The following is a 22,416-nucleotide window of genomic DNA, read 5'->3' as shown; positions in this document are numbered from 1 at the left end:
TGAAAAGCAAAATAAAAGTGAGACTAGTGTGTAAATCCTTCACTCTCTGCTCCATGAATGTTACCCTAAACCCTTCTGCTATTTTTAGATGAACATGCCCACTCTCTGCCACTGACCAAGCAAACCCACTGATCACTGCTGCTGAGAAAACCTTTACTTTTCCAGCTCTGATTGATGATGCCATGAAAAAATATGAACACAGTTCACTTCAAATCTAAAGGAAATGGTCTAAACAATCAAGATGGAGAACCCAGTGAACCTCAGACTGAGGATGTTTACATGTGGTTGGACGGCTCTGTGAGCTCATCTGTAGTTTGGGGCATTTGGTTGGGATCCCTGCGTTTGATGCCTCTCAGGTGATAGACTCCGCCCAATTGGTGATCCTTCTGATGACTAAACCCCGTGCTCGCTGTCATCTGTTGAATTATTGTTTCTCAAACTCTGCGTATTGGCTGGAACTGATGAAGCCCTGCGGTTTTTGTGGACGGTGTCATCCACACGTTGATGGCGTCCCTGTACAAACCTGACAGCTGCAACCCACAGACTGAGTGAGAGAGTACGGCAAGCCAAAGGCATCAGAAAACACCAGGCTGTAAATAGCGGCATGACTAGCCATCAAATGTCCTGATCCTTCTCTGATTTCAAGTTCTTTGATTGTGAGGATCTGCTGATACCGAGTCCCTATCCGATACTTTTATAACACATTTAAAAAATGAGCAAATTTAATAAACAGATCCAGTTGTTTTTCCATTTTTTTTTTCTTCACTGTTCTCCCAAATGTCTCTTGTTTTATAAAACCAGTTATGTTAAAAAGCACCCAGTAATGGTCAGATACAGCCAGGTCCACAACAGTGGACACACTGGTAGGTAAACCATGACTGATGACGAGGTCAAGAGTGCGCCCCATGTTGTGAGTCGGCTGCATGACATGTTTAAAATCAAGAGAAGCGAGCAAGTCCAAGAACTGAGTGGTGCAATAGTCCGCCTTCACATGGATCACACTTTTGGTGTTAATATATAATTTGGGCATGCGCAGTAGTGTTGAAAATACCGTAAGCGGAAATGAGTCCCGTTGTTAACAAACTGCTGCCACAAACATTTTATGCAGCAGCTCGGTAATATACGAGGCGATCTTCCAAACGTGCTTTTATTAATGTTATGAATATTATGAAGTGCCTGTTCATCATCATTTTATTTTTAATCCGTGTGGTCAGTGCTTTTTTGTGGAAGACGGAGCTGGAAGTGTATTCATCATTGTGGAGATGAAAGTAAGCAGAACGGGTGATTAATATGAGACATGTCAACATGTACACAATACAAATATTGTTGACACACGCATACTTATGCCTTCAAACCAACTAGTGTGAAATATTGAATTTTATCGCGCAAAATATTAGTGCAAAGGTGAGCTAACACCTGTGCTCAAGTGAATGTTCATGTTCTTCTAAAATGGATGATGGAATGTAAAAAAAAGGAAGGAGAGTGCCCAGCCATCCTCACACCAAGACCAGAACCCCCTAAAACCCACACGGCAGCAGATAGAGAACAACCGCCCCCCGGGCGATCACATCCGCCACCCAGGCCAGGGCCAGCAGGACCGCCACGGGGCCCCCAGAGCCAGAGAGCAGGGAGGCATGGGGGGACAGAGAGTGCAGCCCCAGCCCAACCAGGAAAGCAGCCCCCCCGCCGGGGGGACCTAGCTTAGCATGAAAACAACGTCCGCCTCGTCCTTAAAAGACTAATAGAAAATCAGCTTTTTATCAAATCTGAAAAATGCGAGTTCCATGTTTCCACTATCCCCTTCCTGGGGTATATCATTTAGGCGGGTCGCATCTGACCCGACCCCTCTAAAATTGAAGCAGTCACCAAATGGGAAACACCAGACACTCGTAAGAAGCTTTAACAATTCCTGGGTTTCGCCAACTTCTACTGTCGCTTCATCCGCAACTATAGCAGTATCGCCGCTCCTCTAACCCAACTCACCTCGACCATCAAACCTTACATTTGGAATCCCGCAGCTTATGTTGCTTTTGAAAAGCTTAAAGGACTTTTTTGTCTCTGCTCCTATTCTCGTCCAACCCGATGTCAATGAACAATTTATTGTCGAAGTAGACTCTTCCGACTTGGGTGTTGGTGCAGTCCTCTTCCAAAGATAAGAATCCCCAGGAAAACTAAAACCCAGCGCCTTCTTTTCACGTAAACTTTCTCCCGCAGAGCGGAACTATGATTTGAGAAATCGGGAACTCCTGGCGATCAAGCTCGCTCTGGAGGAATGGCGCCACTGGCTGGAGGGGGCTGAACAATCTTTCATAGTTTGGATGGATCACAAAAACTTGGCTCACCTATGCTCGGCTAAACGACTCAGCTCACATCAGGCTCGCTGGTGTATGTTTTTTGATCGATTTAACTTCATGATCACCTACCGACCCGGCAGCCGCAACGTAAAACCTGACGCTGTCTCCCGGAAATATAACCCTTCTGAAACTCCTGCCAAGTCCTCCATCATTCCATCCACCTGCATTGTGGGGAACCTCACCTGGGACATTGAAACCAGGGTTCTACAGGCCCAAGGTGAGGAACCCAATCATGTGCCATGTCCTCTAGGAACTATTTATGTACCATCCTCCCTCAGATCGGACGTCCTCACCTGGTGGGGTCCGTAAAACACTCAATCTTCTCCGAAAATGTTTTTTCTGGCCCTCCATGGAGAAGGATGTGTGTGAATATGTCGCTGCCTGTACCACCTGTGCCCGCTCCAAGACATCCAACTCACCTCCCGCTGGTCATCTTCACTCTCTGCCCACTTCTGGTCGTCCTTGGTCCCACATCGCCATTGACTTTGTGACTGGACTTCCTCCCTCTCATGGCAGTACAGTTATTTTTCTATTATCGGTCATTTCTCAAAGTCTGCTCAATTAATTCCCCTTCCCCAGCTACCTACTGCTACTGAAACTGCTTACATCCTGGTCAGTCACGTTTTTCGTCATACTGGCATTCCCTCAGATATTGTGTCGGCCCTCAGTTCATGTCACAAGTGTGGAAGGCCTTCTGCTCCACCTTGCGAGCCACAGCTAGTCTCACATCCGGATACCATCCTCAATCCAACGGCCAAGCAGAGAGGGCCAATCAGGAGCTGGAAGCGGCCCTCCGATGTCTGGCAGCCCAGAACAATGCGGACTGGTCCAGGTTTCGGGTGTGGGTCAAGTATGCCCATAATACTCATCCGTCTTCTGCCACCGGGGTGTCTCCCTTCGAGGCCTCCCTTGGGTACTCACCACCTCTGTTTCTGTCACAGGAACTCGATTTGGCAGTGCCCTCAATCCAGCATCACCTCCAACAGTGCCAAAACATCTGGCGCCAGACCAAGGCTGCTCTCCTGGGCACCAAGGACTGTAATTGCCTTATTGCTAATTGCCACAGGGTGGTGGGACCCACATACCAGCCTGGTCAAAGGGTATGGCTCTCGTCGCGGAATATCCCCATCCAGGCTACCTCCCGGAAGCTGGCTCCCCTCTATATTGGACCCTATGTCATCAACTAAAATCATCAACCCATCCTGTGTCCACCTCCGGTTACCCACTGCTCTCAAGGTAGATCCTTCTTTTCACGTTTCTCCCAGATTAAGCCAGTCAGCGAGTTCCCTTTGTGCCCGCCGTCCGCTTCCCCTCCACTTGCCCGTGTCATCGACGGCGCCTCTGCCTTCACAGTCAGCCGGGTGTTGGACATCCGGTGCCGTGGTCGTGGCTTTCAGTTCCTGGTGGACTGGGAGGGTTACAGTCAGTGACGTGCAGTCAGGAGAGGCAGGTGAGGCACAGCCTCACCTGTCATTATGGGAAGAAAAGAGAAAAAATAAATTCAATTATTATATTTAATCAGTAAGTTGTGCTTTGCGGTCATTTTCCATTTAAATGTACCATTTTTGGGTGTTTTTTCTTTTCAAAATCGCTGAATTTCCGCATTTGCCGTTCAGATACTAAGTGACCTGCGATGAGGCATCAGCCCGCTGAGCCTCACCTTGGATTGCGCAATACCTATGCAGTCAGACGGTACTGCTGTCTCTCTGTATGTCGGTTCAATCACTTGTACTATATGAGCTGAGTTTAAATAATTTAGCAGATGTATATGATGCACAGTGCTTGTTTTTATAAATAACTGTATGTGAGGGACGTGTTTCTTGTGCTGAGCGCTAAACGACGGCGAAAAAGCCGCTGGGTGAGGCCAGACATTCTCGTGCCTCATGTTGCAGTTCTCGTGCCTCGTGTTAGGGGGCGCCGGTGAGCCCTGAGATTATGACGCTAAAAATACTAGAAGAAGTGATAGCAAGCGGCAAGTCATTTTCTTCAGAAGGAGCGGCGTATGGACTTTATTTACAACTAAAGGTAAGACGATAATAACGTTTGTGCTTTTTTCTATGCTGCAGTTTGTATATGAAAAAAAAAACATGTTGAAATTATATTTTAAACAAAACGTTAACTGTTGTCAATCAAATGGTGAATAAGTTACTCAGTTATTTATATTCATGGTTCATATGTTTGTAAATCTGACTGATGACGTCAGTGCCTCACCAGCCATTAACCTCACCGCACGTCACTGGTTACAGTCCAGAGTAACGGTCCTGGATCTCCCCTTCCCTCATCCTTGACCATACCCTCCTTGAGGATTTCTATCGGGCTCACCCGGACCGGCATTCTGGACCGCCCGGCGGTGGTCGTGTATCCAAAAAATCTAATCATCTTCTTGTTGCTCTTCATCAACTAACCTACATGTCATCCTCACACAGAGCAGTCCTAAATGTAAAAACTCTCACTTCCTCAATTTTATTTTGAAAATCACTGATCTACAACAACTTCCTCCACAACTAAACAATAGCAAGATTTGAGGCACTTTACCGATTTTTCTTCTGCAGAAAAACAGCAGAGCGATTACAACAGCAGAGATCCCACTAACTGTTAACATTAAGGCTACGTTCACACCGCAGACTCAAAAGACCCAATTCCGATTTTTTTGCCCCCATGCGACCTGTATCTGATCTTTTCATGAACGACACAGATCCGATCTTCTCAAATGCGACCCAGGCCACTTGGGTATGTGGTTCTGAATCCGATACAGATCTGATCTTTTAAAATGCGACCTCCGTCTGACCGGGAAGGCCACATAAATCCAACCCGATTGCATCGATACGCTACAAACGTCATAATTCTGCATTGAAGTAGGCGGAAACGAGATCGTAAATATCAACCATGGCGGACGATGCTGCTGAGACCAGTCAGTGGAAGGGAAGCGAGGTCACCGATTGGATTCATATTTGGGGTGACAGCTCTATTCAGGCCAAACTCAAGGGCTCTTATCACAACCGGGCAGTTTTTGAAAAGATTTCTAGCTAAATGGCCGATCATGGTGTTGAACCTTCCCCGCGCTGACTTTTTTTCTCCCTTTCCGACCGTAATCAGAAGCGCGGATCTTCCTCCGGGGTTCACTTCCCCGTTCAAACCCTTAGATTCCCCATAACGGGTTAATAAAGAGTCAATAGCATTTATTCTGGGGGAAACCTTGTTTTATTACCGTTCTCCTTCCTCCCTAACACACAACATGAATGCGCGCCCCCACTGCCCCCCCCCCCATTCTCTACCTCGCTGCACGCGGTCTCTCCTCTCTTTTACACACACGCGCGCATGGCCGCAGCACATAAACATCCTCATTCCACAACAGTGGGTACAGACGACCCTGGCTCCAATGCCTTCTTAAAATGATAAGAATTTTATTGTGCTGGTTTCTTCGTGAAGATAAATGTATTAATACAAAAAGAGCTCCGCTGTTGACAACACTGTTGTTGACACCCATTATTAACATTAGCTACTTCCGCAAACGAGTGACGTCGTTCACTGTTGAGTCCTCTTTTGCGCATGCGGTTCAATTGTGGGTCATTTCACGGTCACACAGGAGATCACAAAAGTTCGGATTAAATTGGAAATGTGAACGACCTTGCAAAAAAATCGGATTAAAAAAAAAAAAGGAATTGAGCATTAAGCCCAGCTGTGTGAACGTAGCCTAAGATGATGCGGACATGAGAATTGTCTGAAACAGAAAACAGTTATTTTAGTTCAAAAAGGAGATTTTTTTTTTCGTTAAAATTGTAAAAAACATGAAACATTTGCAGCTAAACGTTGCCGTCTTTGGTAACTTCTTACTCAGCATCATGTTTTCATGTGAACTCAATCTAAATGTTGCTGCAAGTTTCAAAGTAAAACCCAATCACAAAGACGGGACGAGTTCTGACAGACTTCATGTTGATCACGTTTGGATGTCTGGAACATGGGAGCGATTTCTCTGATCTCTGACAGAAAAACTAGTTTCGTCATGAAATAAAACATCCAGTCCAAATGTCTGACAGCCTGAAGCAAAGACACTGTGATGTTTGCACACAGCCTCCTGCCTCCATATTGACATGAATGACACTTTGAAAGACTTGAAAGAAATCATTTCAGAGCTGAATCCTCCATAGTCTGCTGGATCCTGGAGGATCCTGTAGGTCTGCATGCAGAAACAGTCCCACAGTGACAAAGAACATCAAGGTCTTTGATTCTGGAAAGTTCTGCCATGATCAGACAGAGATGTCTCCAGATGAACTGGAACACTCACGTCCTCTCCTCCATGAAGCTCTCCTCTGGTTTGATGGAGTGCTGATGGTGCAGATGTAGTCCAGGTCATCTTCACGGTCTGAAAGAGTCAGAGAGCTGCGGATGTTGTAAAGAAGTTCTTCAGTCTTCTGGACTCTGGTTGTGTTCTGGAAGGTTCTGCTGGATGGAGGACTGATGGACCAGCTGAGATCAGGTTCAGGATAGATCCCATCTGAGCTGCAGATGATCTGGTTTTCCGTCTGCTTCATGTTGATCTTCTGAGGTGGAGCTGCAACAAGTGGAAAAAGTAGAATTTCAGCTTCCAGCAGTGTAGAATCAGTGTTTGTGTGGAAAAGTCAATCCTCTCTTCCTGCTGCTAGAATTCCAGCTTTAAGCAGGTTCAGGATGAACTGATCCTCAGCAGGTGTGTCCTCCTCTAATCCACACTCTCACTAATCTGCAGCTCTGCTTGAAATCTTTCTTCATTTCCTTCAACATTGGAGCTGAACCTCCTTCAATTCTGCAGAATCTCTCACTTGTTGTTCATTTCTTTTGGGACATTTTCAGCCTTAATGACAGATTTCTCTGATAGATTTCCAGCTGTAAAGTCAACAAATGTCTGCATTTTCCCATTTCCTGTCCTTCCTTCATCACTTCTGGTTCAGCTTTCAGAGCTTCCACATCTTTCTGTTCTTGCAGTCGTCTCTGCTTCAACAAAGAAAACCTTTTAGTGACTCCAAGATTTGGAGGATTTCAAGAAGCTTTTAGTTTCAGAGACACAGAACATTTGTTCATCAGAGAATGGGACAGATTCAGGAGAATCAGGAACTTTGGATCATGAACTACTGTCTAAACTCTGAATTCAAGTTCATTTCATGACTTACTGTGGAACATTCAGCTTGAAGAATGTCTGATGGACTGAATGGGAGAAACTGAGCTAAAACATTTGGACTTTCTCCAGTTTTCTGGGTTTCTCGTACCGTAAACCTTCATGTTGATGTCGAATTCTCCTGTTTCAGTGATGGTGCTGGTCAAACATCGATATGGTCCTTCATCCTGAACCATCACTCCTGTCAGCTGCAGGGAGGCGTTTCCTTTGGAGATCTGATTCTGGAACAGAGACGTTCTTCCTCTAAACCTCTGGTGCTGGTGTTCCAGGTGGTCCTTGTTGTCATAGTAGGAGTGAACTTTAGTGTTTGTTGGTGTCATCTTAAACCAGTGAATAACAAGATCATCTCCAGGTGTAAACCTGCAGGGTAAAATGCAGCTCTGTCCAAACTGACAGGAGACCTCTGCATCTGTGAACATCAGAGACAGATGTGTCAATGTTGAGCTGCACAGAAACACTTTTTCTCAAAGGATGAGATTCAATGAAGGACATTCTTCACTTTTAGTTTTTTTACTTTTTCTTTGAGTAAGAGATCTGCCGTAAAAACTTTATTGATTAGTAATAAAAATAAAAAAGCATGTTTGAACCGCCTATAATCATATCAGACATTCATTTTGTTGTAAATCTGAAAAAAGGAGGCTCATTTCAATCTTTTCATGGGTTTTGATACTTTTGTCAAATAATTAATTTACTGAAGATAAGAACAGCAGCCTCTGTTCATATTTTTTACAGCTTGTTTTCTTGATATAAAGACTTAATAATTTGTTATCACACGAAAACAAACTTTTCTTAAGACATGAGAATACAATTTTCCTTATTTGGAGATCAATACACAACAGCTAGTTGTAAATGTGAACGTAACCCTTGTGCTATCTTAGATGACCCCCCCCCTTACATTGACATGTTCTCCCTACCATGACAAAGATGGATAAAGGTGGAAAGATTCATGTAATCCATGGACACCAGTGAAGATCACAAATCATTGAAGAAAAAAGGTTTAGCGCACTGTCTAGTGGGTCTAGATGACCCAACTCCCAATGTTAACGTGCCTAGGATAGCACAAGGGTTAATGACAAACAGGATCATCTCTAACTGATGAGCTCATGAGTTAACATAGCTGCAGCAGCAGATGTCTCAGTTGATGTTGACATGAAACCTCTGCTGTCTTCAGTCCAGAATCACTGCAACAGTCTAGCAGAAAGTTCTAGAGGACTTCTGGATTCCTTCTGCTGAGCTTCTGGATGGAGATGCAGAATTCATCCTCCAGCAGGACCTGGCCCCGCCCAGTAAGGTTTGGAGATGGACATATTATTTTAAAAGTGCGTTACTTGTTGATTGATTTCATGTGATCAGAATCTGTCTTGATCTTTTAGTAAAAACTGAAGTAAATGGTGATTTCTCCACAGTTTTCTGTTTTTTGTGGGTTTGATGAGTTGGACCCCAATTTATATAAAAAGATAAACAAATACTTAAATCAATTAAAGAGATGACCCTGAATCTTTATCCTGTGAAAGTTTAGTATTTTAGGAAAGGGACTGTATTATGCTCAGATGGTTAGTTTAAATTATGGGTGTATTGGATGCATGAAAAATAAAATATTTATTTAAAGTCTCACTCTGATCCTCTTTTGATCTATATAATGATGCAGTTTTTAGCCAAAATCAAAAACCTGTGTTGTTTTCTAGGACATAGTTTCTGCAGAGCAGCTGGAGTTCATTAAAATCCACCTGGGTTATGGTTGGGAAGGTAAGCGCAAAGTAAGCCTGCCCCATTTCCCATCAGCCATTTGCTTACACTCTCTCCCGCTATCTTACAGCCCCTCACACCTCCAAGCTAACAATAATGGAGAAACAAAAATGGTGATGAGTATTGTATTCATCCAGCCATCCAGTTCTGATCCAGATTCCAGCTCAGACCAGGAAAACAAAGACGTTCATGGATCTATTGGTCTGACAGTGGATGATCAGAATGGAGCAGAACAGGGAGCTTGTGGCCCAGCAATTGTAGTTTGAAAACAACAACTACAAGTTTTTTCAAATGGTAAATTTTCCTCTGCTCCCGATTCAAGATTTAAATAAAACCTAAAAAAATCCAGCTTTAATCATAATTTTTTAACATGTTCTTCATGAGGTTGAACATGTTAAAAACACAAAAACGACCCTTTTCATTGGAGTGGGTCTTTAGACTGAGTTTCTTATTGTGTTTCATTGTGTTTTTCTTTCTTGAAAGAGTTATTAATAACTGTTCTTGTATTCTGCAGTTGTTTCAGCATCACATCATCAACCATTGGAAACTTGTCCGTCATGCTACTGATGGTGAGCGAGTATCAACCATCACCAAGTATGAATGAGGAGTGAATGAAGAAGACGATGGAAGAACTCTGAGCGTCTGGAAAAGCACAGATGATTTTCTAAAGCTGCTTCTATTATTATTAGGATTATTATTAAGTGACTCGGCTCATAAATTTCTAGATCAAATCAAACTTTATTTATAAAGCACTTTTCCTATGGAACATAAGTGCTTAACACCAGGACAGAAACATAAAACAAGCACAACAAAGTAAAAACTAAAATCAACCCCCCACCCCACACAGACCCCCATTATGCCTCCCACCCCTTAATGATGGAGATGAGGCAATATGTGTTAATGTTGATATTTGGAACCAACCCCCCCCCCTCCCCCCCATGTGAAAAGCTGCATAGACAGCCAGATGCAGCATCACAGGCGGGGAACCAGCAACCCCCCAGCAGGGTGGTCTAAATATGACCCGGAAGAAGGGTTAAGATGAGGCTAATGCGTGCCATCTCCATGTAGCCCTGGACGCACTGAGGTCCGTGCGGGCTATCAATGCTGCACCCAAGAGCCGCATCATCAGCCAGCTCACACACCGTCCCAGAGCCGCTCCCGGTCCCGGGAGTCCCGGTTCCGTGAGTCCCGGGACTGAGACAGCAGATCCAAATCTTTTCAGCAATGCTCACTTTGACAGATTCTATTGTAGTAAAAAGATGAGTTCAGATGGAGACTCAGCCAGAAAAGAAATCAAACAGATTTTCGTTTTACTCACCTCCTCTGGTTAAAATCCAAACATCGATCAGAAAAAACAAAAGACTAAAAAGTTTGTTCATCATCAAAGTTTTCTGAGAAATAAAAAGAAGAAACTGCATCGTCCCAGGAGTTACATGATGTCTCCAAACAGTTTCTCATCTAACAAACCTGAACGTCATCATCACAGAGGAAGCTCTCCGTGACTTTAGGGCTGTGTCCGAGTTCCCACCCTAATCCCAGGGATGGCCCGTTTGACACGGACACTTTGGCGCTTGTCTCACCTTCATGAAACACAGTGGTTCTGCACAATGTTTCGAGGCGTGTGTCAACTAGCGCAGATCACGTGGTTGATGACGTATGAAGCGTCAAATGCATCGTCGAACAACGGTTCAGATGTCTTTTGTGTTTGCGCTATTCTCTGTGAAAACAAATGAATCCCGAACCTTTGGCCACATTTTCTATTGTTCTGACCCCTATTTGAATTACCGTCATTAAATAGTACTTTATGGATAGCTCAGCGGACTAGTTACACGGACTTCACTCGGATTGTCCGGGTTCAAATCCAGCGGTTTTCAAGTTTCTGCCCTGTGTTTATTTTCTTCATGTGACGTGTATTTTGCTGTGTCAAGCTCCTTTCACAGACAACATAACTCGTTGTCTTGTTTTACATCGTTTTTTTAATCATCATTAACAACATTGTTTTGTTTTACTTTTTTTCATCATCATTTCCACATTGAAGTGTTATACAAGGAGCTTTAAAAGCTCAAACTTGAATAAATATATGTTGCAGGACTTCATACAAATAAAGAAATTGTTACAAATAATTTTTAAAAATAATTTCAATACATTTATAAGTTTTAGACCTCTTTGACATGAAATTTAAATTATTTTAAAAAGCCCGACAAAAAGTCAATAATAAGTCAATAATTATAATAATAATATTAACAATAACAAATCAACAGTAAATCAATAATAATAAATAATAATAATAATAAATGAATAATAAGTTAATGAATAATAAAAATAACAATAATAATAATAATAATAATAATAATAATAATAAGTCAACAACAAGTCCAAAATTCAACAATAGATTTACCCTAAAAAAACAAAGAAAAACATTACATTTACTGATTCATGTGAGTGATCAGTTTGTGTCACACAGATGCTATGGTGTCGGGTTTCAAGTGAACAGTCTGGCCTCTTATCAAAATCTGTTTCCACAAAATGTTTTGAACATATCCAGACTGTAGCTCTTTTTAAGGCCCACTTTTTCTTTAAGTCTGAATCCACTGGAAACCTGCAAGAAAAGTTCAGTCACTGAGTCAGAAATGTATAAATCTATATTACTATAATAGCCTAGTATGCTGTATACAGGTTTAACAAAATAATGTTTACATTTATGTCAACAGAAAATTATACGTACATCATGCAGCAGCATGTTGATAATAGCCCTGCAGCATCATGCATGTCAACATGTGTATGATTAATGACGCCCCTGCAGCATTAAAAGAAAAAAAATATAGTACTTACCTGTGAAATGATATACCTTCCTCCTTCATGGACTCACTTCTCCGATTTTGGCAGTTGAAAACCACCACAATGAACTGGCATTTTGCAAAAACTGTGTTCACATGCATGCAGCAGTGACTTGACCTCACCAAGATGGCGGTGCTCTCCTCCCATGAGGAACCACGTGACGTCTCCTCTAGCGATAGAACTCATTTGGTTCATTTTTCCGGCACAATTCCGGCACTGTTGTGGATCAAGCAGAAATAGCATCAATTATTACGTCCTCCAAATCCTCAACTTTTCTGTTAGACCCAATTCCCACTAGACTTTTTAAAGAAACCTTTCCCCTAATTAATGATCCCATATTAACAATGATAAATACCTTTCTGGAAACGGGTTATGTGCCACAGTCTTTTAAATATGCAGTTGTTAAACCTCTTCTGAAAAAGCCCAGTTTGGATTCTAACATTTTGGCCAACTATAGACCAATATCAAACCTCCCCTTTATTTCTAAAATCCTAGAAAGAGTTGTAGATATGCAGCTTTACTGCCACCTTCAGTCGGGGTTTAGACCTCACCACAGCACGGAAACTGCTCTAGTTAGAATCTCTAATGACTTGTTAGTGGCCTCAGAAAAGGGACTACTTTCTATTCCGGTCCTGTTAGACCTCAGTGCAGCCTTTGACACTATTGACCACAGTATTCTACTCCATAGATTATAGCAGGGGTGTCAAACTCATTTTCACTGAGGGCCACATCAGCATAGTGGCTGTCCTCGGAGGGCCAGATAAAACTTATACATATAGCTAAATGTAATAAAAAATAAATGTAACTACTCCTAAATGTTAAATAACTCATTATTTATGTATTATAACTTTTTAAAGTGACAATTACAGTTGAATAGAAAACATATGTTTGCTTGTTACTTTAGCATAAATCCTCTTAAATTTGTGTCTGTCAGGTTAGGTTATATTGACAGTGTTTAAGTCCTAATGTATAGTTGCCCAGTCCGATATTTCAAGTCTGATTCCCCCCAAATATGAATAAATATACACTAATTTTATTTTTATTCTAAGAAATAAAAAACTTTTATGCTCTCGCGGGCCACATAAAATGAGATGGAGGGCCACATTTGGCCCCCGGGCCTTGAGTTTGACACATGTAGATTAGAGCATGACATAGGGATCAGAGGATCTGTCCTCCAGTGTAGATCAGGGGTGGGCAAACTACGGCCCGCGGGCTGGATCCGGCCCGGCTCCATGTTTGGGCCGGTCCACTGAACAATAGCAGAGACCCATGTTTGTTTGTTTGTTTTTTAATCTGGCCACACGATCAAGACGTGACATTTTCTTCCCCCTTCTGCAGTCTGTGTCCCGATCTGAAACCCTCTAAAATCTCTCAAACAGAACAGAAGACAGTCTTTCCTTTCTACGTCAAAGTTCATCTTTCCTGGTTTAGCTCATTCTTTTAGAGCCATTATGCTGCTTTTTTTAAACAGTGCAACCTGTTCTGTGTCCTGATTGGCTGGAGATCTTGTCAATCAATGTCCTCTATGTCTCCTGTCCTGTACAGAAACGTGGAGCTCTTCAGATCTACAGAAATCTGTGATCGATCAGATCTTTGTTTTCATTCTAAGATCCTGGACCTCATTTCTATGAAGGTTTGAGAATTTAAACAAGAGAAAAGGAGAAAATGTTCATGTCTGTGTGAGAAAAGTGTATTTAGGCAGTGAGGAGTTTTACTGCCATAAACGTTTGGAATGAGACTCCGTGGATTTCACTGATCAGCGTTGCCAGATAGCGTCACATTTTTCCAGCCGAAAGTCATCTAAAAACCGCCAGACCTAGCAAAAAAACCGCCCAACAGACACACACACACATGCATGCGCACACACACACACACACACACACACACAAGAAAAAAAATTCTTCCTCATTTCTTTCCCACTCCGCACATCTGCTCCTGATCCAGCCCTTGTATCGATGTCAAAATATTTTCCCACCCTTTCAGTAAAACTATGTGAGGGTGGAAACCCCCCCATTTGCCCCCCCAGAGCCCTGACCTCCAGCCCAATTAAACATGTTGGCTTTGAGACCAGAGTTTTTGTATTTGATTCAAAATCACATACGTAACCCCAGGGGGGAGTTAGAATGCTGAAATATTTTGTTTGGATCTTAAAAAGTGTTGGTTCAACTCCAAAGCAAACAGGTCAAAATCTCTTGGAAGGTTTGGGGAGAAAAAGCCTGCAAAGACGGACAGTTTCATTAAAATCTGCCGGCCCACTGAGGAGCAGATGGATGTGTTTCTGGAACCTTCTTCAGAGCCGTGAAAGTCTTTCAGAGCCAAACAGTTGAGCACAGACACAGTCTAGCCGTCCTTCCTTCCACCTGAAATGTCATTGGAGTTGTTGTTTTTGCTTTGAAACAGTTCACCAACAGTGTCGACTGGCTGACCTCAGAAACTCAACCTTGACTGCATTATCAGTAGTTGTGGAATGAAGCAGATCAGCTGCATGCCTGTGTGCAGCAGCACTCAAACCTCCAACACTGCAAGATGAAAGACTCCTGAAACCTAAAGAATCAGCTCAACCTTTTTACAAATGATAAATTCATCCCAAAGTTCACCTGATGAAGTCAGCTAAATTTCAGCTGCTGCTTTCTTTTTAATAAGCCTTCAGTCGTTGCTTTGTAATCAGGCTCACTGCTTTATGGCAGCTCAATCAGAATGAAAGAATGTAGGATCACTGCTTCCAGCTGTAAAGTCCCTTTAAACATTTCCTTCATCCGGTCTGTTCTGTGCAAATCTGTGATGACTGTCATTCATTCAGGATGTTTCACTGATGAAAGGTTTATAAAAAGTTATCTGGACTTAGTTTTTAATTAATAAACCAAAAACATTTGATGCCCCTGAAACCCTTTTCATGCTTTTGTTTTCTGAACTTGTGGGTTTCTCGTACCGTACGCCTTCAGGTTGATGAAGGACTCGTGGTTCCCTGCCAGGACGCTGCTGTAGCACTTATATCTGCCCTCATCCTCAACCCTCACTCCTGACAGCAGCAGGGAGGCGTTTCCTCTGGAGATCTGCTCCTTGGACAGAGACGTTCTGCCCCTGAATCCTTCGTGCTGCCGCTGCAGTTGGTCTGTGTTGTAATAGAAGGAGTGGGCCGGTTTCTCTGTTGGTGTCATCTGAATCCAGTGGATCCTGCAAACACGAAGCTAAGAGTCTGTGAGGAAACTGGTCTTTCTAGATAGGACTGTAAAAATTAAGGTTAAAGGTTCGTACCCACAGTTCCCTGCACACAGAAACGAATTAATAATGACTTAGAGGCAAAAATTATCTTCAGTGGAAGTTTACTCCGCACAAGCAGCACTAATCAGATTGTATGAAGGGTTACAGACGAAGTGAACAGCAAAGTCTGCACACAAAGTCTGAACAACGGAGGCAGGGAGATGGGCTTGGAATATAAACCCTGCATTTGCATATTCAAAGGATCACACACTGGACAATGGTGTGAAAATCACACCCACAGGTTGTTGCAGGGAGATGCTCGAAGGTCAGGAAGCTTCAAGTGTCAGATCTCTCTGAGGTTCTCACAGACATTTACCAGAGCACAGGCACCAGCACACACAAAGATGAAAAGGGGAGGATGCTGGAGGAATCTTATGAGAAAAATGGTTTTGGCTGTGCTGTCTTCAAATGTAATACAATTTTGAGATGATAATACATGCATAATGAATTAAGTTTGAACCATTAGTGTAATAAAAAGTAAAAAAGAGAGTTTCTAACTATTCTGTTTCTAACTATTCTTAACAGAGTATATCTGCTCTGCTCAGAGACACACACATGCAATAAATGTGCGTGTGCGCACAATTGCTTAAAAGTACGAGCACAATTGATTAATCCGTGTGCACCATTTAGTAATCGGTGCACACAGTTTACTTATCCGTGCACACAGTTTACTAAATGGTGCGCACGGTTTAGTAATCTGTGAGCACAGTTTATCAGATTTTTTAAAATTTTTAACCACTGGCACCCAACGGTCTCCGTAGTTTCAGCTTCTCTGTGGGTAGATCGTGACTTTGTGAGATCAATCAAATCAAACTCAACCAAAGTCTGAAAAAGCAAACTGAAAGTGAGACTAGTGTGTAAATCCTTCACTCTCTGCTACATGTATGAATGTTGCGCCCGCGAGCACCCCTTGTGGCGCCCGCAGGGAATGCACCAATTTTTTTATTTTTTATTGAAGCAAATAATCAACAAACAACCACGGCATGTCTGTCAATGACAACAATATAAATTCTGAGATAAATATAGACAAAAAAACAAATATAAATTAAAAAATAATCAATAAAAACAAGGGTCTATAACAAAAGTTTAAATGGATCAAATAAATTACACCATGTATGGGCATTCTTATGATTCATGTAATGTAAATATTTAGAAAAATAGGTTGAGATGGTTGAGTAATCCATTAATGTGAGGTTTCACGTTTGAGAATTTACAAGTATGAATAAAATGCTTTGAAATTACAATCAGTGCTTGTGACGGAGCGGCTCCGTCTCTCGGGCTGAGCGAACACCGTGAGCACACATACACACACACACACACACACACACACCCACACCTGTTGGTGCGCGCGTCCACGTCACAATCAAACATTTCGCTGTGAAACCATAGTTTCTTACAATTCACCTTTCATTTTTACAGTTTAGACCTCGGGTGCACACTTGGTCATCAGTAGTTTTACGCATACACATACATAGAACCGCTTACTCACGGCAGCCCAGCAGCAGCTCAGCAGCAGCGGCGTCTTAGCCACGCCCCCTCCGTTGACAGCCAAACCGAGGGATTTGTATTTTTTGTTTATATATTGTTGTAAATCTTAGGAAACAGCTGTTCCTAATTTATCTTGTTTTTGTTTCTCGTTTTTTCTTTGTATAATTTAAGTTGAGTTATTTGTGGCTGAAGTTAATGTGATGGACATTATTTAATTATTGAAGGAAATATGAAATGTTTTGAGAATAACTCTTTACAATTTTCTAAGTAAAAGGCCTAATTATGTGGGAGTGGCAAGAGGTACATAAGAAGGCGCCTCACTCTCACAATGGCAGAGGAAGCCTCACTCTCATCATTGCAGAGGGACTGAGAGGTTGAGAGAGAGAAATGGGCAGAAGGAGTGCCATTCAAATTCACAATTGAAGGTGATATGATCTGAAGTGAGATGAATTTATGTTGTTTTACTTTCATCCCTGCTTTATTTTTTGTGTCTCCCAAAGACTCTATTAAAAAGGGTAAAAACCCTATGAAATCTCTCCTGGCTTGCCTACCAGTTTTTGTTTTTGCATTTTTTATGAATTTCTTGAGAGAACCCCGCGACAGTGCTTTAATCAGAAAGTCCAGATGTGAATGAATTGTAATCGAATTTTAATTGTATTCCAATTTAAAAGGGTTAATGATGATATTTTTGGATTTGAGCCAATTATGAAAAGAAGACCAAAACTCGTTTACATAAAGAAAAGATGTTCCACAGTTTCTACATCATTTCCACAAAAGACACAAAGATCAATATCCCAGTTAAAGCAAGAATGTAAAAAATGATCGGAAGGTTGTGGCGATCTGGGGGTTAGCCCTGCCTTCAGTTTATAAGACTCATGGGAAGTGGGGAATGTTGAGGGTCTTTTTTTTATACACTGTATTTTATCCCACGAAGGGAAATTCTTTCTCCGCATTTGACCCATCCCCTTGGGGAGCGGTGAGCTGTAGCCGTCTGTAGTAGAAAGAAAGACCAAAAAAAAAATCCTTTTTTTGGGGGGGATATTTATTTTTATTATGTGTTGTGGTTGCAGTGTTTTGTGTTGTTTCATTTCAAATTTGTTTAAAAAGAAAAAGTTCAAAATATATAGAGTTAAAGTTGAATTGTAAATAGTTGTTTTTTTAAACATTTTATCTAGAAAAAATAAACAACAGGATGGCCATTATTATCCATTTTGTTCATACATTTATGTAGTTGTTGATAATAATTTAAACAAAGCAATAAAACAACCCAAAGAGCCGCTTGAAAGCCAAAATAGACGACTCTTTTTAGAGCCAAATGTCTAAGAAGAGCTGGATTCCCATCACTACAACCAATAGGAAAGGCAAATATAGACGGTAACAGTGGAACCTTTTAGGAGTTTCCTGACAATATTCCTACAATGTAACTCAACTGAAAAATAACTACATTACCTAGAAGCCATCAATGTCCCTAGTCACAGTTTCCCCCTTAAATCTGAAGTGCAGCGATCATTTGGAGAAAACAAAAACCACGGTGAGTTTGAGGACAGAAAAAATGACATCAGGCGAAGAGTCAGGATGAACGACGCTTCTGTTTAGTTCTGTTTAGTAGAGAAGTCAGATGGAGCAAAAATCATGGATGTGAGTTGAGTTAGATGGTGATACGACGTCATGTGCAGCTTGTAAACATGTCTTATATTAGTGAAGTACAATAATGATTCTGGGTTGAGCGGTCTGGAGAGACACAGTTGTTGACAATTTACATTTTCATTTGCCTTACAAAAACATCACCTTAATATTACAATTACATTATTGCTGTACATAATGAGCAAAAAACAACAACATAGGAAGCAGGACAGAAGCAGGATCATTTTAGCAGGAGTGGGACAGGATTATTTTTTTAACTGTGGTATGGGAGCAGGACGCATTAGACACCACAATATAATACTGCTATTTGGATGCACGTTTTTGATGACTATTAAGCCATGTTTATTGCAGTTTTCTTTGTGTTTTATGAGAGTGGCTGTGCTGCAGAGGTACAGCAGATTCGTGAATGTTGTGGATGTGACTGTGACTGTAAAGCATCTTAAGCCTTCAAGGAAGGTAAAAAAGTGCTGTTCTAGTACACATCATTTACCAATCATGACACGTTTTTGCCAAAAAAAATGACTTGACAGACTTCGCTTTCCTAAATGATAAAACAAATACAAACAATATACATGAATAAAAATGATGAAAATAAAACAAACTAATAGATGTGTAATAGCCATCAATATGTTGGTTTACTTTTGCTTTAGAAGATGATCAGAATATACAGGTATTTTCTCTCTAAGCTGTGCATAAACAAACTTCTAAACATTCTTCTCCAGAACAGACTGTGGGTGATCTCACACATCGAATGTCGGGTGGTCTCATACATAAATTTGGGGCAATATTGGTCTTGTTATCCAGCAGTTTGGGGCTGGAATGCGGCCAGAGAGCAGTCACTTCTGGTCATATTTCTGTTTAATGTATGTTTATAATCCTTTCCAAGACCCACGCTATTAAAAATATTTGATCAAACTATTAAACTTTGGTTTGTTAGGATGCTCTCCATGTGTGACGCAATATTTCAGCCACTTAAATGTGAACAAGTCACAGTTATAAAATACCCATTTTCTAAACTTCAAACAATTTAGTTTTAAAACTATAACTTTTTAAAGTTGGAAATAAAAAGTATTGTTTGCCGAATCCTAGGTGTACTGTCAAAATCTCTTCCTTTGGATACAGAACACGTTTGCCTTTGCAGCATCAAAAATCTGGTTAGTATTGTGTCATTTCACACAACTGTGTTCAGACGCCTTCTGTTGAATCTCACATTCTGTCAGTTTTTATGTTTTCATTCTCAAGGCACACTTTCTCCTTGACAAAAATCCCGCGGCACACCAGCATCCAAAAATAAAAAAGGAGAAACTCATAGTCTGTATTGATGGACAGTCCCTCCATGATCTCACGAGTATTTATGTGATAATTGTGGAGAAAAAGCTGGAAGTTGCAGCTGTTTTTTCTAAAAGTTGTAATAAAAGTTAAGTTAGTTTTTAGTAATAATTCTCAACTAAATCATTTGATATTTTACCCTGGTAGTTGTTTTTTTCTTCAGTTTATTAACATGCAATTTTATGTAACCTCACAAAAAACAAATATATTCTTTCTAAATAGTGATTTACTTTTTAAACATTTCTTTCAATATTAGTGCAAAGGCAACTGTAATTTTTGAACAATATGATCACAACATGTTTGATAAATTTTACACACAAAAAACTGACATTATATTTATGTTTTCTGTAGCTACACAAAAAGTGAAAGTGAACACAGAGCTGATATCCTGGAGATGGTAAATGTATTTAGATCAGTGAAAATGGGTAATTTCCAACGGCAAACCTGACTGTCTCCCCCGGAACACTAGTGGCACACTGGTTGAAAAACACTGGACTTGAGGGTACAACACTGCTCCATCTTGTGGAGCAACAGGTTGTTCTCCATACACCATCCTGACAGCCATTCTACCTCATCCCTATGAGCCATCTGGTCCCCACCAGAGATCAGCCCCACCCGCTGTGAAGTGGTCTGCAAACCCGCACCGGGACGAATATTCGCCAGTGTTTTTTTTTGTATTCACACCCAGGCGATTTTCGCCACGTTTTTTGTGTTCACACCCAGGCGATTTTCGCTGACGATGAGCCGAGTGAACATGCAATTTCATTCCCTGACATTAGATGGCGCTTAATGTAAACAGAAATACTCCTGTACACAAGGTGGCGCTGCGCAATTTTACGCTTCTTAAAGTCGGTTTTCACTCAGAAGAAGAGAGCAAGTATTTACGCGCTTGTCAGAATCATACAAAGAAAACATGAATATTTCAAGCACCAGTTGCTCCAACTGGTGCTTGGTTCGGGGATATTTTAGAATGTCCGTCATTATTTCTTCGCTGCTGTGTAGACGCTACTTGGCGTCTATCTTCTTCGCTGGTATGTGTGCTCAGCAAGGCAGTTTTGTGTTTGAGCGCCCCCAAGTTGTTTTTTACTGTAAATACAGAAGCTCCAGACACGTGTGCAAAAGCGCCATTCTCATTGGTCGAATAAATTTCGACGCGACGCGTCAAAAAAAAAACGAACCCGAGGCGTTTTTTTAAAAAGTGACGCTTTGACGCGTGGCGTTTTTTCGCGTCGGTGTGCACACTCTCATTGGTGCCCTTTGTTTAGTCACGAGGCGTTAAACGTCGGCGAAATCGCGCGCGAAATTCGTCCCGGTGCGAACAGGCCTTTAGAATGGTGGAAAGTTGTAAAGCAGGGGCTCAGCACACTGTCCTGTGAGGAGGTGCTGCAGATGTTAGTCTACTCTCACTCTCTGTCTGCAGTCCTTCAGGAAACCTTTATCCACATTCAGGTGGAGTAGGGAGGCCCTAAGTCCACCAGTTTATCCTTGTTGTTTGATAGGATATGGAGTTAACAGTGGGTCAAAAAGATATTCAGTCAGTCAGTCATTGGTCGATATGCAAGTTCTCCAACTTGAAAAGATGAGAGGCCTGCATATTTCATCACAAGTTTACTTCCCCTAAGAGAGACAGGATTTTTATAGGATTTCTAATGATATAATTAGTAAATTCCTCGGTTAAAAGAAGTATTTGGTCACCTGTTCATCCCTCTTCAGAGAGGAGGGAGAAATGTGTAACAGAGAAAATTATGATAACTGGGCGGGGTTAAGGTTGGCCACACAGCCGTTTATTCTGTGACAAATAACAATCAGAGGGGACTAAAAGGAAAATAATCAACATAACACCAAAGGTGCAATAAATAATGGTCTAACGTAAATTCTCAGGCTTTATAGCAAGACACCAAATTACTCAAAATGCAAACAAAAGACCACAAGAGTAAATGTAACAAAGGGACAACTTACTTTGAAGGAGAATTCTAATCAGATCTGGACATGTCATCACCTAACCAGTTCTCCTCTCCAACAAAAGCGAGCGCCGGAGGCACAGGTTAGGAGTTCCGGGCTGGAACTCTTGCTTAATGCCTGAGGGGAACGTCGCGGGGTGTGAATGCTCCCTAACTTTCCCGGTCTAAAAACTAGTGCCCCTTCCACTGGGTCACATGCAGAACAGCTAACAAAACAACCCGTGCGTAAAAGGGGATCAGCTCTCCGTGTAACACGTCGCTGTGCGCATATGGGGAGCGCGGAGTTCCTAGAGCGCTCCAAATCATTTCCAATTGTCACCTGTCTTAACGAAAGCCTGTCATGTTCATACGACATCGTGAAACGGCTAGGTCCTGAAAGAACAGGCAAAGGAAAAATGTTAGACATGTCATCCCGTGGCTGCGCGCGTAATGGCGCAGGCTAGGTACGGCCTGTGCACCGCTGTTCTACGTTGACGTTTCGGTGCTAAGGTGGTTTAAACACATAAAAGAAAAGGTCTGATAAAACCGAAACTTTGCAAAACTAAACTTGTCGTGTTTGAAGAAGAAAGAGTGCTCAGTTGCATCAACCAGAAATGTCTAAGTAATAAGCATTTTAGGGTTCTGGAGAGGTGTAGCCAGTCTT

General features: G+C 41.8%; 1 protein-coding gene and 1 long non-coding RNA gene across 2 annotated transcripts in view; both read right to left on the bottom strand.

The window, feature by feature from the left end:
* Positions 1-22,416, bottom strand: part of LOC105353610 (hemicentin-1-like) — a 703,897-nt gene that overhangs the window by 631,438 nt on the left and 50,043 nt on the right. Inside the window, exons 6-7 of the mRNA XM_023950035.1 lie at positions 7,598-7,915; positions 6,640-6,906 (exon numbers count right to left, since the gene is read on the bottom strand). Coding sequence (XP_023805803.1) covers positions 6,640-6,906; positions 7,598-7,915 — 585 coding nt within the window. The remainder of the gene's footprint in view (positions 1-6,639; positions 6,907-7,597; positions 7,916-22,416) is intronic.
* LOC111946610 lies at positions 12,259-16,239 on the bottom strand. The gene is made up of 3 exons (XR_002872333.1): positions 15,346-16,239; positions 15,020-15,264; positions 12,259-12,306 (listed from the first exon to the last, which is right to left on the bottom strand). It is a non-coding gene; the product is annotated as an uncharacterized LOC111946610 (long non-coding RNA).

The sequence above is a fragment of the Oryzias latipes genome, chromosome 20 (genome assembly GCF_002234675.1).
Source record: "Oryzias latipes chromosome 20, ASM223467v1".
In the NCBI taxonomy this organism is placed as follows: Eukaryota; Metazoa; Chordata; class Actinopteri; order Beloniformes; family Adrianichthyidae; genus Oryzias; species Oryzias latipes.
Note: the sequence above shows the minus strand (reverse complement) of the source record. Positions and strands in the feature narration are given on the sequence as shown.